An 18,102-nucleotide genomic window follows, 5' to 3' on the forward strand; every position below is an offset into this window, starting at 1 on the left:
CTGTCTCCTCAATGCCTCACACACACACACACACTAACACCACCGAGACTCTAGCCCCAGATTACATTACAGTGCTGTGTCAAACTCAACTCCATCAATTATACATATTTGACCACTGGCATGCTTCCTGGCAACAAGCATGTGTGTGTGTGTGTTTTAGCCACAGATCAATAGCACCAATGGGATTGCCTTTCATTCTTTATGTTATTCATCTCATATTTCTTTTTTTCTGGATTAGATTTTTAACTGTGTTGTAAAAATTGCTGCCATTCAAAGGCCGCCCCTTGTGGATGTGGAGCTGGGAGTTTGAACATTGCCGGTAGTGATAGCCAGGATTTTTCTCCAACTGTGTAGTCCTGGTTTTTCTCCAACTGTGCAGTCCTGGTTGCCAGATTGTACATGACTGAAGAAAAACTGGCTACTTGCATTTTAGTTTGGGACTGGATTTAGGTCATACCTGCCAATATTCAAGATTCAAAATATGGGAGATTTTTTTTTTTTTACCATTCACCATGCACATCCTGGTGAGTAACAGAAGGAAAACACAGGTGTACTTGTGTTTTTTGGGTGGAAAGCAAAGCAAACAGCTACAATAGCTGATTATTATTATATTTATTCAGCATTCAGCTGGCTTGGCTGCACAGCGAGCAGTTGCACACACGCCCCTTGAATCGGGTTGGAGGTTGCCAGGTTGCAATTATTTGTACACAATCTGGCAACTTGGTCCGACAAACATTCAAAAACATGCTTCCTTTTATAACTTGTTCTGACAAAACATACAAAAACGTATGCTTCCTTTTATAACGATCACAATGAGGTTTGAGTTTTGGGCAAATTACAGGAGGAGGTGAAATAATAAAATCTGAAGCTACCAGGATTTAAATATGAGAGAATAAAAGGTATTGGCAGGTATGATTTGAGTTTAGGGTTCAGATTTGTTTGGATCAGGTGTTGATTTTTGTTGGATGACCACTTCCTCCTCCCCTCCAGTTCTTTTCCTCCCATTCTCATGTGACTGTCTTTTCAGTGTGTCTGCTCTAAATGAGGTTTCCCCCTGGCCTTTAAAGAATAAAAGCCTTTTTTCCAAACCCCCCCCTTTAAGAGAGCGAACGAATGCCATATCTGCACAGTCTGCTTATTACTGCCAGGAGCACTGAATAGATTGTGTGCACAATAAGTGTGTGTGACATGCACTTGTGTCTTTGATGCACAAAAAGCAACTCTTTTGGTCAATGTGATGGTTTGAATATGAATGCCAGCAGGGAGCTGTGTGCAGCCGTGTTAATGTGCGAATTGTCTTGATGTTCAATCAATTCAAATGTGCATCTTGGAGATACTGTACTGTACGGATAATATTGGGCCCATCCCTCACATTATCAATTTAAAATGTGTGTGTGTGTGTGTGTGTGTGTGTAAATGTGTGGGCCAGCAAAATCCAATGCCTTCTGTGGGAGACTTCCTCAGTCTCACACAGAAACACTCCTCCAGGGTTCAGTCCACTAAGTGTCTGACTGACAGCTGGGTTAAAAGGATGTAATTTGTCTGACTGACCATTACAGGCCCTGGAAGTCTGGAAGACATCGTCACGGATCAGCTGCCAATCAAAGAACAGCAATATAGTCGACTGAGAACACCACAGAGCTCCACTGGCTTTGATTATGACAAAATAAATTAGATGATTTGTATCCCAAGGGTAATAATGTCTGTTAAATACAAAAGACAATTCCAATTCCCTGCTATTGTACATTTAAGTGATAATCTGTAAGTATTAAAACGCCCGTTCAGCTGCTCTGTATTGGCCTTTGATATAGCATAATAGCAGTTCTAAAGGGGTTTTCTATTTGCTGCCTCAGTCATCCTGCAGCCCATTCCCAGGGAAGAATGGGTCATGCATTTTGCACTGCCTGCAGAAACAAGAGCAGTGTGTTTGGAATAAACAGAAGTGGTTGTACATGGAGTAATTAGCATGATCAACAACAGCCATCATGTCTGCGCAGACAGAAGCAAACACAAATACGCCGACTTAAGAGAACAGAACTAGTTTATCTGCACTTCCAGATCACAAAAAGAAAAGACGCCAGCGTGATACAAACGGAATCAAAAGCAAAAACAAAAAACAGATCTTGTGCATTTTTATCAAACATGTTGTTTGACTTTGCCAGTCCAGATGGTGATGACAATAAAGTAGCAATTAAGGCACTTCTTCTAAGACTTTTAAAAGCTGGTGCCTAAGCACAGATCTGCCCTCTCCTCTTAGTTCCCCTTCTGACTAAATGCTGACAGGTGTAGAACGGGCAGTGAGGAGCATTGGGGGAATTATTGACAGTCAGATGGGGACACGTTGTGACTGTAGAGATATTGCAGACATTGTGATCATATTTCAAGCCAAGTGCAATATCTGACTGCCACCCTGAACTTTCTCTATAAAAGTACAAAAACATGCACCATAAAAAATGATCACAAGGCACAAAGATGTTACTGTGAGCACAAGTGCACAGTGTTTATGGATACATCACATACACAATGCTGTTTATAGTTAGAAAATCCTCGTCTCAGTTGCCACACAAGAGACAGTTAACTGCACCAAATGAATATTTCAAGAGCTATGAAACTCCAGGGGCATGGAGGCAAACACTGGACTGTTAGCAGCCAGCGAGCTTGCACATTGCCAAGGCTTACAGCAAATAACAGCTGAGGAACTGACACTAGGCATGCTCTACCGGAGCTGCACAGGGATGGTGGTTCAGCAGGGAAGCAGCTCCCAGGTGGGTGTATGCATCATCGAATGAATGTCAAATCAAGCGTATGTGGTCAGTGAAGACATCTAGAATACATCAAAGAAAACGAACAAATGCAATTGGCTGTTTGACCAGGTCAATCCTTTTCCCTCAGCTTCCATTTCTGTGATATGTACAGGCCTCATAGATTCAGCCTTGAACGTTTTATTCAGACTGTAGCCTTTTCAAACACATACTCACAAATCATCATTATCATTTATTGTGAAACACTACTGATAATGAGATGCTTTAATATTAAAGCATGACTCAATACTTTAATGGAAAAATCATTCATGTTAAAACTCAAAATTTCTATTAATAAATACAAACAGTTTTCATAGACGAAGCCGTCCTGTTGGCTTCATCGCGCTGAGACCTCCTGCTTTAACTGGAGCAGTTCGCAGCTGAGTGTGAAGCAGAAGGGATGAAACTCAGCACCTCTAAATCCATGGTCACGGTTCTTGGTCAGAAAAGGGCTGCATGTCCTCTCCAGGTTGGGGGCAATGCTGCCCGAAAAAGAGCCATTTATGTATCTGGAGTCCTATTTACAAGTGAGGGTAGAATGAAGCGGGGGTTTGACAGGCGGGTTGGAGTGGTGTCTGCAGTGAGAGAGCTGAGCCAAAAGGCAAGGCTCTGGGTTTGGTCAGGTGTACGAGACATGACCATCTGGGAAGAGGCCTCAGTGTAGACACAGGACATGCTGGAGGGATCATATCTCTCAGCTGGCCAGAGAATGCCTCTGTATCCCCCCGGATAAGCTGGTGGAGGTGGCCGGGGAGGTCTGGATTTCCCCTCCTTAGGCTGATACCCCTGCGACCCCCAATGTGGTGGGGAGCATCTGCATGTCTCAGTCATTTTGAAGAAGCACATTCTTTTCCTTGTTGTTCTGTTAAATGGTGCATGGGACTTTAAACACTGTATATTTTGCTAATCCTGGGGTCAGAAAACTCATTTGGCACATAGGCTGTGATGCAGCCTGTAGCAGACGTGGTACAGAGTTACTATTCCCCTCACATGGCCTGTCTAAGTGTCTATTATGAGCCTGGTATAAGGGTGGACTGAGCAAGGCGCTGTATATTAATGAGGTTTTGATTAACTGCCTTCTTAATTTCCCTTCACAAGGAGGGAGGGATCGGGGTATTGTAGCACGGCACCATGTCCACTATCCTGCTGCCTGCTTAGCATCAAAGCTAACCTCCCGGGTGATTGATTCAGAAGGCTCCAAGCCCTGCAGGCTAATGCTAAGATAATTTATTTATTATGAGGTTCTAGTATGAGCCCAGGTAATATAAGTCATTCTAAGCCACTGTCTATCACAGTGAGACAACGTCAAAACAACAACCCATAGGAGGGAATGTGATAATATGGCACATGATGAATGGGGAGAAATGGAAGCTTATGGATGAGTTACCTCGTGTCGGCACTGAGAATTATAGTGGTATGAATTTAAAATGCTTAAAGGTATACTGAATCGCCCCTCACTCCACACAGCACAGCGCTGATTGATGAGGTACCCTGTCTTTTTATGCAAACACCTAAGAAACACGTCTCATTACACTGGTGGGATATTATGAATGTCAAATACTCGGCAATGCTGTGACTGTCAATGGGCTCTGCAAGTAGCACAAAAGAAGAAGAGTTCTATACGACATCTAAAAGTTAAAATGAGTATGTAGATAAAAGAGTATGAAGAAGAAAGTTAAATAAACTGCATGCGTTTTGACAGATCATCAATTAAGATTGTTATGGAACAGGCGGTCCATAACAGCTGATCGTCTGTGAAATAGGATAATTAAACTTAAGTTTCAGCCATGAGGTTGCTCCATAAATTGGTGAGTGTCTGCTTGAGAACAGTAAACTTTTATCGTGTGGCCACTCGGTGCAGTAAAAGCAGAGCCAAGGCATCTCTTGGATCAATACACAGCTGTGTAGGTAGCCTTCGCTCTGTTTATATAAATGCCACGTAAAATTCCATTCATTTATCTTCAGACAATTAAGTACAGCCCAGACCAGACGGCTATCATTAAGATGTTTTTAATCTTCTTTACATTTAGCCAGCTAGCTTGATTAGCCAGTGTTTATGGACTGGAAAGAAATGTATAGAAGACGGAGATGCTATTGATGGGAAGGAGAAAACAGAACGGGAGTGAGACGTCAGAAGAGCAAGGTCAGATATTGGTGACAGAATGGAAAATGTCAATAAGAGGGCAATTAGAGGGAGATAACAGAGAAAAGCTAGAGCCTGATCAAAGGAATACATATGAAAACCTCTTTGATCGCTGCCTCAATCATATCTGAAACATCTACATTCATACATTCTTTTCAAAAAGCTGGATTTTATTTTAACGTAGCAAAGAAAACATACCGTTCTAATTGTAGAGTCTGTAATTTAATGCACATAAGTGGAAGTGAGTGATTCATACTTTTCTTCCAGAGCTGTAACCTTTATAAAATAGAAGAAGAAAAAAAGTGGAGCTGACAAAGGACAGGAGGCAGGCGAGCCGTAACCTCACAGCGCATCAATGATTCATACAAGACCAGAGATGTATGGATCAGCCAATTATTTGGCTTGTACAGACCTTTCAAGTCTCCGGTTTGTTCGGTTGCAGCGGGTCAAATCATTATGGAGACGCTCATTAACCTCGCTCCATGCAGGAGTCCTATTTTTAAACGGCTTGTTAAAACAAGTTTAGGCTCCTAATGCTTGTGTGTGTCCAGGAGGAATGTACATCTTTGGGTCAGAGTGTGGCAGACATTTTGTTTTACATTTCCTGACCATTAACAAGAGCTTTCTGCTACAGTTATGTGACACAACTGTGTAACTGTTAAAGATGATAAATGTTTTAATCACTTACATAAAGTATTAGGGCTGTGTATCTGGCGATACGACACATATCACGATACACATGTCACGATACGATATACGATATATCCCGATACTGTAACAAAAACGGTATATATTGCAATTTTATATATATATTTTTAAGGGTATGGAAAGCTTGTTTGGAAAGCCTCATCTGAATACTAGTAATACATCTTTCACAAGAACAAAATGTTTAATTATAATTATTTTAATTATAAGAACATTGCACAATGCAACTGTATCTCACATTCAAGTTGTTTTTATGCTGAAAGAGACAGTGTGCACCACAAAAGTAAGATGTTGAAATAATAATAATAATTAATAAAAAATCGATTTGGTCACAACTTAAATCGATACCAGTATCTGCAAATAAATATCGCGATATATCACAGAATCGAAAGTATCACTTGACACAAAGTTTGCCCCAGAGGATTTCTGCAAGCTGTCAAACAAAGAAAAGCTGATGGAGCAAAAATGACATGCAAATCCATATACAGCAACTTCAGGTGGAATAACAGTTTCATTCACATAGGTAAATTTAGCTCAGGAAAAGAATGCTATCCCACAGTGTACCGTGCAGCTCATGGACATGACTACTTAATCTGGGGATGGAATAAGTGTGTGGAGCCATGTACAGTAGGCACGATTACTGCATGCACGAGTGACAACGCGTATGTATCTCCATGTAAGTGTAAGAATTTGGTTATACATATTTGTGTATGCATGACTGATTGTGTGTTTGATTGTTTGTGAGCATGGGTACATGTGTGCATGAGTGGATGCATATATTTTGCATGTTGAAGTGTGATGTTTCATGACAAGGGAAACAGTGTTTGAAAAAAGTAACCAGGGAAAGAAAAAATCCTAATGATGTTTTTACACAGAGGCACCATTATGTCTGACTACTTGGGGCATTTACAGCAACGTCTTTTGGGGGGTAGGTTTGTTTCAGATCTTCAAATGTCAACATGTGTTGTACTTTTACATCATGCATATTGTTGGCTAGAATGCAAACAGTTGGAGGACATAACACAAAAGTCTGTATCCTGACTGGAGAGATAATATGTCAAGTTAGTGATACACATTAGCAGGTAAAGTAGACTGCAAATGGAAAGCTAGCCACATTTACCACCCAGATCCCCTGCTGGGAGTTTGGGTGAGTTGCAGGTAAGACCTTGTATTTGACTGTTTTTGGATGAGCCAAAATCCAAATCGTCAAGGTGCTCCACAAAACATTTAATGAGCCCAGTAAAGATATTCAAAGGATGTCTCTTCTCGCATTTCTGTTTACTTTTGGACTCTAAAGTTCGGTTAAGTCAGCCGAGCCCAAGGCTCTGAATGTAAATGAGTTTGGACGTGGAGGCCGAGGCCAGCTAAATCTTGCCTGGAATGTTGCCGTAATGCCAACTCCACCCGCTGCTGTCCTTCAAGAAGTGAAATCCAATTTACGGAAAGGGCGTATGTGGTTAATATCAGATTACATTTTAAATGAAGGTTAGTGTTGATTAGTGGCTTTCATTGGAACGCTGATCTCCAATTATTGCTTCCCTGATGTAAGGAGGGATGGAGGGAGGGAGTGTGTGGGGGGGGGGGGTATGCTAAAGAAAGACCAAAGTCAAGGAACAGGAGAGAAAAAGAAGAAGAGAGAAATAAAAGCCATGCATCAAGGAACATCTAGTCAAAAGTCATAGGTTAAGTTCTGAAAAGCCGCTAGACACGGCCTGACACTGACACTGCAGTGCAACAAACTTCTTTTAGTTAATTATTTTCTGAACTGTCTGTTTGGAGGCATGTAGCACTGAGTGGCAGCGTAGCATGAAAGCTTTGTCCAGTTCAAATGCACAAAGCAGAAGCACGTAATGCAATGCTATTGAAAAAAGGCACTCTTCCATGCATCTCACTCCCACTTCTTTTCAAATTTATAGTATTTTTATGCAGAAGTTAAAAAGTCAATAAGTCAGGTGATGCTCTGAGATTTGTCACGTCTGATATATGTGAAGAATAAACGGGAGATGATTCCCTCTGCTTCTCGTTTTCTTCTCTCACTCAAGACTGTGTGAGGGGGAGAGAGAGAGAGAGAGAGTATAGGCTTGTTAAATGTGGAACCATTAAAACAGTCTAGACCTGGCAGTGCCAAAGGGGGAGGGGGAGAAATGCAGCGAGACACCAGCGCTCTCATAGGAAATTGCCATTTTCTTCCAACAGGGCCCTCTAAATGGTTGTTTAGTAGACGACACATTGGGCATTAAAAATATCGCCACTGGCCTGTACCACATCTCAACTAATGTCAGATTCCAGGAAAGGGCGGTGAAGAGGGGAAAAAAGAGAGAGGAGAGGGGAGAGAGTGGAGCCACTATTTTGGGATGCAGAGGGACTAAACTTATTTCCTCTGTGGCACTTAATTCAAACTCTGGGTCAGGGCACAAAGGCAAGGGTAGAAAGATTAAAAGAGGCACCCAGGAGCGCATATATAGAGTGTAGCTGTGAAGTTTTTTTTTTTTACTATTATTAGACAACTCCTGGCAACGTGAAGCTGCCTAACACAATAATTGCAATGTAAGCTGGGCTCAGTTAAAATAATAATATGCTTTAACAAACAAGTGGCTCCTATTATTCATGGTTCTTTACAACCATTACCAAAAACAATAGCAATCCCATCAGGCTGCTCCAGCTCCACAGGACACTCTCTGTGAGCAAAAACATATTGACCACCAATCAATTGTAACCAGCCAAGAGCAAGGGGTCACTAATTGAACGGAAGAATGGAATTGACAAATGAAATCACACGGTGGTGCATGCTGTGTATGCGGTTTTCTCAGTTTGATCGCCATGTACAGTGTAAACAAGGAAGCAAATTTACCGTAAACAGCTGTTTCAACTTCACAGCACAACAACGCTGGAGCAGGAACAGCAGAAAATGTGGATTTGAATATAAAGATATAAATAATCTCAGCATTTCCTAATAATATTATATATTATTTTATACATATATGGATATTATGATGATATATGGATCTACAATGATCACTCATAGGCTCTGAGCTGTTTCTTAGTTTTACCTTCCAAAGCATTATTACTGCAGAATGTGGTTTTTAATGTCAGGGGTAATTCCTGTTGTGTAGGTTTCATGTGTTGTGATTAGATTTTGCTTAAAAGATCAATACGCTTAAACTTATTACTGATATAAATCAAGTGAAAGACGCGTGTGGTTAATGAGACCGTGACATACAGCAGGTTAAGCTGATCAATGCAGGCCTGAATGAGCAGAAAGAAAAACACGAGATGACCTTTATTTTGCTTTACAAGCAAAGTCTTTTCTCTGTTATGTACCAAGTTAGTGTGTACAGACATGCATACTGTGTACATAATAGGGACAAAAGTATGCGGACAACCAGTCACCATTGGGTGGCTTTGAGAAAAGTTCTTTAAGAAGTGGGGGAATATTTCTCTCTCTGTACATTTCCCACAAAGAGACCAGCAGCAGCACAGTGACGCTCCACATGTTGTATATGGTGTATATACTATACAGAGTGTATGTGCCATGTATGAGACTCTTTTGAGTGCAGGATTTAATTCAAACCTGAATTCATCACATAAAGAATGATAAAAAGGAAAAAAAATATATAAGCAGGATCACTGTAATATTTAATGTAACCACAGAATTGGTGCACAGCCTTTAAATCTGGTGTTCTGTCACCTTGATCCAGGACTGTAAAGTCTCAAAGCTGATTCTGAAGTCAAGTCAACTGCTGACCACTGGAACCGTTATGTGTCCTTTGATCAGTCTAACGTTGGCTGGTGTGTGATTTTGTGCATTTGTGTGTGTATAAGTCAGCTCAGGCCGGCAAAGGCTTTCCATGAAAAGAACACGGACAGAGAAATTAGACGTCTCTGAAGTACGCGAGTTACCTCAGAACACTCCTTCATACGTCAAGCCTTCATAACTATAAAACAGCTACTGATTTTTTTATACATCTCTTAAATGTGTATGTATTATTAGTGTGTCTTTTCACGACAGGGTCACTGACTTTCTCCCAGGCAGGCTGACGGAGCAAAGAAGACGGACACAGGTAGAGAGAGAGAGAGACAGAGAAGGAGAGCGAGGCCACCTGGGAAATTACTGCTGCCGCTGCCTCAAGCATGAAATTGAAGCCGTCCTACAACTGCAACTCACTGGATCCTTCCCGTTCATATTCCAAAATAATTAACTAGCACAACCTTCTGGCTCCATGCTATAATATGCTGACCTGCCTATTGTCTCAGCACACTCGGACTACTTCAGTTCACAGAAGCAGGTGGAACTGATGACAGCAGGGACAGAGATGCAGAGGGAGGGAGTTCAAGTTTCAATTTTAGCTGTCAACAAAGCACAGATGGCTTTACAGACACTGGGCAATACTAAACATTGGATGGCAATTGATTATGTTGTGTACAGCAGGAGCAGGAGTATCCAGTCATAAAGATGCTGTAACACCTGTTAAACCAAGTAGTTCAAAGGAAAGTAGCAGCTGTCCTCCAGCTGCCTTTCTGTCCAATGTCTTTGCTAAAGTCTTCTGCTATAATTACCATATGAAAATGAAGTTGAAAAAGTCAGCAGTGACTGGATATGAGATCTATAAATCATGGAGACTAAAAGTGGGAGAGAAGTCATGCTGCGATGAGTGGCTTTGCTTTGACAGTTCGTGTCTTTAGATGAATGGGTTTCATCACACGGACTGAAATGAGAGCACTTGAAGTCATGGGCGTTTTAAAGTGCGGGGATGTTGGATAAGTTGGTTAAAAAAAAAGAGCTAAAATGAGATGATATCTAAAGCAATGCACATAATATCTCTTATCTTTGAGCCACTATATTTAATCAAATCAGACTGTTTTATATTTTTATATCGTTACAAGAATCTTTCAGTGCAAAGAAGCTGCATTCAAGGGAAGTGGCATCACCTTTACAGCTGATGTCCAAATGTCAAAACCTGCAGTTCCCCTTATGGCCTCTGGGGGCTCCAAAAATGAGTCAATCCCTACAAACCTCCTTGTTTAAATGTCCAAGAACTTATGGCCTTTCTACACTCTGTGATTTTTAGCGATCTTATAAGACCATTGCATGACACACTACACGACGTGAATCTAATAAACTTTGGTACGACGTCAAGTTTGATGCTTGCAGAATGTACGATGACCATTTACTGAATCGCAGGCGATCACAGGTTACGTCGTACGTCAACAATGCGTGGAGGAGCAAGATGTGGATGCGGGGTGACAGGTTGAAGGCCGTCGTGGAACCTGTCTCACAGTGTGAGGTAAGACCACCGATTTAGAGCCGCGACCAAAGATATCTCCACGATTCTCCTACGATGGCTGTCTTTCGTCTGCGACAGCCCAAAATCGCACATAGTAAACCGGGCATAAGGCAGACTACGGCAGCCTCCTACATGGACTCAAAACTTCTCTTCAGAAACCTATGAGTGACATCACAGACCATGGTCCATGGTTATACAGTCTGTGTTTCTAAACCGTCTTATTTTCTTTTCAGTAAATTAAAACATAGCAGTTTCATCGTTATGATAGAAGAAACAGCACGACTGTTTCCTCAGCATCGCAGTGTGCTACTCTTCCATGAAGGATAACTTGACTCAGACAGTATCAAAATTGTCATTCGTCTGATTTCCTCCTGTTCTGTTTAACAATGTGTTTAGTGGCTTTTCAACGCAGCTTTTATCAGCATGCCTGATAGCAAGTGCCTGAGCAGACTTTTAGATTAGATTACTTGTACCGATGATACAAGACTTTTATGATATGAATATAAAATATCCTCCACCACACAATGTTAGGCTCAAGCACTCTCAAAGGAGTTCTTGCTCTAAGTTTTCAAGGAGCATCTGGACTGATAGGGGAAAGAAAAGACATAATTGCAAACGTTGGTCAAATATGTCTCGAGTGTCTTATGTTCAAGAGCTTAGGTCTAAAGGGACTCTAGGATGGTGAGAATGCCTATGTTTCCTCCCTGGAATGCAACAGAGCCAAAGGAGTGCACAACACAGATGTAAAGAGGGAGTTTGAATAATAATTAAGAGTGTGCACAGCCACTCTTAATCAGCAGTGATTGTCAAACTGCAGGGATGTTGCTGATGATTTGAAGTCCACACCTCAGAGGATCAGAGCTTTGATGTCTAGTAAATAGATTATAGACACAGGCTCTCCAGTACGTACTGCTGTACCCAGCCCATCGTCTACTGACAGCTGGGACATTGTTACTTAGTAGTGATGGAGAAAATAGTGAGGGGTGGTCTTTGATATTTTGTTGGTTTTAAGGACAGGTTTTGCATAACACGTCCCCTTAAAGTGAGGATGTCTACCTTTAAGATCGGTGTATGGCAATCATGTGCAGACCCACTCTTTCATGCATCAACTGCCACTTGTCTGATTGAGCATTTTCTCCAGAATCCCCTCAGGCCCAGATTCATTTTCAGATGTGTAATTATAGTCAGCTACACAGAGGCCCGTGTGTGTGTGTGTGTAGTTTCAGAGGCGTCATTGCAGGTCCATAGATAATCAGCAGTCGACCAGAAGTCTCAGGGATCAAGCCCATCGATTGCCTCCCAAGCCAATCAATGCTATCAAAGGCTTTACTTAAACTGAACTCACATCACAAAGTGGAGGACGTACAGCAGATACATGATGGCAGAGAGACACTCAGATGCTTTGGGGACATAGCACTGGATAGATATGGAGGACAGCACAAATACATGTGAACACAACGGACAATTTGTAAAAGTTTGTCTTGAATGTAATCACTAAACCCTTTGTATGATGTCGACCAGACAGGGAGCACACATGCACGTTCTGCTGCATGCACACACTGAGCTGCAAGGATCAATGCTGCTACGAAAGTTAGCCTTGATTAGATACAATGAGACTTAACCACAAGTCCACTAATCTGATGAAATGACTTACAGGGTCACCTTGTGATAAATACTAAATATAAGCATTGACTCTGTGCTTTATATGCACGCTCTGACCATTTTTATGGGCACATGCTCGTGTCCCTGGCCTATCCCAATCAGAGTTATAACTTTGAGAATCTTCAAAGGCCCGTTTGATCACCTCTTTGAAAACCATCTTAATAAAAATTTCAAATAGGAGCTGCCTGTGGTGGCAGCCACATGGAAAGTTTTGTGATAAGACACAAGTGGGGAAAAAAAACTTGTTCTGTGACTTATCTTTGGAGGAAGCTTGGGCTGTATGTAAGAAAAAGTGCTGTGAAATAACTGTTTTAATTTAACTCCCTGTGCCTTATAGACTGCAGCTGATATGTGCAAAGAATGAGGAAATTTTTCCAAACTCCTGCCAACCTGATCAGTGTGATGTGCCAGTACAGTTACGCCTCATTCAATGGAGCTACTATCTTTTGTTGCTGGGGCAGTTACGTGTTAGCAGCTCATCAGATGTGACAACAATGCACACTTACAGCGCAGGCTAAAAGGTCTTTGTGCTGCCTCGAGGCAGATTTTTACAGCTCAGTAACTTTACCTTCGCCTTAATGCTTGAAGTGCTGTGTTCCAATTACATACCTCGGAAGCTGAAAGAACAGCGTTCTGATACAATAAGCTAAAAAACTTCAGTAGCGAGATGAGTTGCTATCTACTCATAACTCTGTATTTTGCAGTAGCAACAGATAGAGACACAACTAATTAGTGTAGAGCAGCCATGTTGGAAGTTAAGTAGAACTGTTAAATATTTGTAATGATAAATTTCAGGTTGTTTCCACATAGAAAGACTACCTTAATGTTTCCTGTTTGCAGCCAGGCTGTGTTTTGTGACACAGTACAATGGACGCTAATTAAAAAAATTAAAGTTACAGGTAGTACTAAGGTAGTTCTGATATATAGGGGTAACCTTATGAAATACCTGAAGCCATCCAAACCTCTCTGCTTCCACAGAGTATACATTTTATACAGCTATTTGTCACTTATTCTTGACTTCTGCATTGAAAGCCATTGAAGACTCCAATATCGCTCTCGAGTTATTTTTTTTAACCAACAACCCAAAATCTTTGATAACTAAATGAAAAGAAGTTCAATAGTTTATAACCTGCACAGCTATTATGTAGTTTCATCAAAGCCTATTGTGTCAAAAGTAATTTAACCTCCACCAGTCGCTTCTAGAAGCCACTTAATAACCTCCTATTTAAAAGGTGTATACAACTTAACACAGCTCGACACCTACACAGAAAAAAAAAAAAGTTTCTGCAGTCTCTTCCTCACGCTGCATATCTGAGTCTCCATTGCCACCGTGCACTGTATGTAACCTCCCTGCTGTACCCTACACCGATCAGACCGGTTCGCAGAGCACACTTGTGAATCCATTACACACCTAATCATAGTGGGCAGTGTTCCATTTTTCATAATTGTAGCAGTGAGTGACCTCAGCACCTGCCAGCCTTAGAAACATGAGTGTAACAGGAAAGGTCTGTTTACAGGCTGTGGTACATTTTTCATAATTACAGTTGTATATCAGCAGAAAATGACAGAGAGTGATGTTCTTTGTTTGAGCAACTTGACACCTGGATGAAACAGTCTCTCTTACATGTTAATATTGATTTTATATATTTGATATATTTGATCTTATGATATGCTATATTGTGTGCAGGGTTTGGTACCTGTCTGGGAAAAGTGTACGTTTGCCTGTAATGTCCCAAAATTTTGCTTTAATTCTTTTTTAACCTCTCCTCACAGATATCCAAACAGCGCTGTATGTGTGATGTTAACTCTGCCAACTTGTTCTGGCAGAACAATAACTTCTGGTTGATGGAACACATGTCACACCAGTCACTGTAATTGCAGCTGTACAGCCTAACTATGAACTGGCAGTACGTTCTATCTGGGCTTAATAGATAATTTGTGAAGCCGCGCAGGATGAAACTACAGGAAAATCTTTCCTTGTGTCATGATCTGTTTAATGAGGAGAAAATGAATTCAGGGTTCAGTAATTACGTCTACTTATCACTTCTCCCTTTTCAAGTGGGCTCTGCAGAAATAATGTGAAAGAAGCAGACATCTCGCTTCTCTTCCGCCCTCTGTGGCCTTCATCATACCATGTATGGAGGTTGTGTGTATGTGTGTGATGGTGCAGCCAACAAACAAAAAAAAGCTACCGAAAGCAATTTTCAGAGGCAAAGTGCAAGAAAGAGAAGGTTGGCACGGCGACTGGAGTGCAGCACAATGTGACACACTGAGAATGAGCGACCTTGGGAGTGCTTTGTGCTGAAGCCAGTGAGTGAGTGAGTGTGTGTGTGTGTGTGGGTCGATTTCTGTACACACAAATGAATAAATAAACAAAAACAATGACATGCATTCATTTAATAAATAAAAACATCTACAAGCATACAGACACAAATATACCTGTATGCGTGTAGGTGTTAACACACAACACAAGTGAATGTGTTTAGAGCCTCATGGCCTCCTCTGTTTGAATGTTTGCTTTTGCAGTTGTGTGTGTTTGCCTGTGTGTCTGTGCTGCTACTTACTGCAGATGGCATCAGCCTCGTCTGAACCGTCTGCACACTCTGGTTCTCCGTCACAGCGCCACCTAGCAGGTACACACTGTCCATTCTTACAGGCAAAATCTGTGGTTGCGCATGTCTTCTTTGCTGTGGAGAGAGAGAGAGAGAGAGGAAACATTCAACATTATCATGTGTAACAAAGGAAGTCATGTCTGTTCCCCACGGGACACATGCTGATAGTGATGTGTGATGATAAGAGACTAAAACAAATAGAACACACGACAAATGACCTGTAGAAAATGTATGGTGAGTGGTAAGAAAGCCGTAAAAGTTTTATAATCCACTTAAAGATTTAAGAGGGCTAGGCAATTAAAAACTAACTGAAGCCTAGAGTAATTCCTGAGCACTAACTTCAAACTAATTTCCCAGCCCAATTTGAATCTAACCTTCAGCGGGCAATGTTCTGATGCAGTCGGTCACAACCTGGAGTCTCACTGGTGTGTTCAAGTGCAGCTTGTAACAGAAGACATGAAGGGGTGAGGCGCGTTTGATTAGCCTGCCTTTGTTGGTGCCTCAGACTTGTGAATCATGTCCTATAATTCGGGTGACATCTCACGTTGCCCATCGGAAGCCATTGAAGAATAGATGTAAGGTCTCAAGCTGTTCTATACTGTGGATGGGGAATGCACTGACATTAGCCTTCATGTAAGGGTGTGCTGTATAGTACTGTATGTTGTGGTGACTAAAGTACTTTCATGTGAGCCTGGCTCTGCATAGCTTGGTGGCCTATTAATAGACTCCAAAGGTGTTCTACAGTCACTTTCTCCAAGCAGGGGAAAAATTGAAGCACTTGGATCTGTCAAAGAGAGAGGCAGAGAAATCCCTCCCTCTGACAGCGAGAGTCACTGAACAAGAGAAAGCACTCGCTTGGCATGTTAGCAATGCCTTGCCTCGCCATGATGAAATATATAGGGGGTGAAGGTGGGGGGAGAGCGTGACAAGTGGCGCGAAAGTGTTTGTGTGTGTGTGTACTGTACTGTCTGTGTAGACGGTTACTGTTTTCACTGTTTGTTGTCACATGAGCCTGATACCTCACCAACCTTTGGTTCAGGCTGGATGATGGTTTACAGTAAATCATAGTTGACTGACTGAAGCTTACTGAAGTCAGAGTAGATGGTCAATACATCATCTCTATATGGTGGCAAAGCCAGGAGGTAACAATAGATGCTTTCTCCACTGCTGCACTATTTAGGGTGGCCCACTACTGAATGTCCTCTGCAGATAATTGAAGAACAGAAACTAGACCTCAGAAAGGAACAGAAGACGAAGTGTCAGATGAAATCTAGAGAGATATTGATTTATAATATCAGCTTGTAAGCTTGGAGGACTCAGACCACATTGGAAACACAGAGGTTTAAGGCTGTTTCACATCAATCAGTTCCTCCACTGAAAAAAAGCCTTTTAACTTAGGTTAATGTAACTAGAACAAGTCGATTCTGTAAAACCTAGCAGCACTTTTGTCTTAGTTTTATAATTGGCAACTAGACATAAACATTAAAAATGCCACGTTTTGCAGAAAACGGGTATTAAATGTACATGGATGCAATCCTGGCTATAGAGTTAGTATGGAGACACATTATTAGCTTGTTGTTGGTTGTGTGTGTGTGTGTGTGTGTATGTGTGTCTGTGTGTGTCAAAAGGCAGCGCAATGACTGATGGCACATGTGGGAGCCATAATAAAGTCTATGCTAAGAAAACTGACAGCACCTGAACGGTGGGGGTCAATACTTTCTATATGTAAACCTACATGTACTTATATGGATGATAATGTATGGCTGAAGAAAAGACAGACACTACCACACATCCACACACTCACCCGGACAGAGTATTGATTCTAAGTAGAAAGAAAAGAAGAAAAAGGGGAGTTTTAAAGACATGGGAGAGATAGAATTGAAGAAGCTGTAGGCCTAGAATAAATGGAAAGCATGTCCGCAGGGATTACAGAGTAGTCAGAGGCAGAGACAAAGGTAAATAGAACGAGGAGAGAATAGGGGTACAGAAAACGAAAGAGGGGTTGTCGAGGTGGAAACTCGTGTAATGGCATCAGTTTTCACAAAGGACCACATAAATCCCTTTCCTTCCTACCAGTGTGTTAGCATAAATCCCATCTCTCCCTGTCCACCCTCCCGTTTTCATCTTCCCCTCCATCTCTACCTGATAACAGGGACACACACACACAGAATGTGCACCAAGCAGTAAAAACTCAACAATACACCTGATATCAGATATCCACAAATAATGTTTTTCTGCACCTACATATCATATCTCCTGTCACGGGTCATCTTAATCCCCTCCAAAAGCAGCTGGCTTAATGGAAGATGGGGAATGAAAAGGCGACAGACTGCGTTACAACACACTCACTCGCAAGGATTAATTAAAATGCGGGAGCTAGTAAGCCTATCAATTTCCTACAACCCCTTTCTTAACTCCTTTTTCCTCTTATCTTGAGGACAAAATGGAAAATAATACAATTCACCTTGGCCACTTCTTCTTCTGGGGGCAGAAAGACTGAATAGCTTTTCTTCTGCAAGCAAATAAAATATGCATTCAATTAACCTCAGAATAAATGGCGGGACTCTTGCATATTTATACAACAGCGGCAGTGTGTACAGGCAGACAACACAACAGTGGGGACATCCAGCACTTCTATGTATATTTGAATAAAACTTTTTCACCAGGAATGAAACAACAACACAGGATAAGGCCAAAGCAATCATGTGAATTTGACTTATTTGATGAGACCTATTCTAAATGTTGGACATAAATTAAATAAAGTGTATTGTAAAATTAAACACCAGGTAAAAATCTGGACACACTTTGCTTCCCCAAGCCTTTCAGGAGTTGCTGATGCACACACAACCAGCTGCTTACATTTACATTCTGATGCACCGAGGCCTGTCATATAA

The 18,102-nt window shown here is 41.5% G+C and overlaps 1 protein-coding gene across 4 annotated transcripts in view; it reads right to left on the reverse strand.

Annotated features, from left to right (window-relative positions):
- lrp8 (low density lipoprotein receptor-related protein 8, apolipoprotein e receptor) overlaps positions 1-18,102 on the reverse strand; it is a 140,979-nt gene that overhangs the window by 59,620 nt on the left and 63,257 nt on the right. For all 4 annotated transcript variants that reach the window (XM_028403283.1, XM_028403282.1, XM_028403281.1 and 1 more), the window contains exon 3: positions 15,161-15,283. In XM_028403283.1, coding sequence (XP_028259084.1) covers positions 15,161-15,283 — 123 coding nt within the window. The remainder of the gene's footprint in view (positions 1-15,160; positions 15,284-18,102) is intronic.

The sequence above is a fragment of the Parambassis ranga genome, chromosome 4, assembly GCF_900634625.1.
Source record: "Parambassis ranga chromosome 4, fParRan2.1, whole genome shotgun sequence".
Classification (NCBI taxonomy): Eukaryota; Metazoa; Chordata; class Actinopteri; family Ambassidae; genus Parambassis; species Parambassis ranga.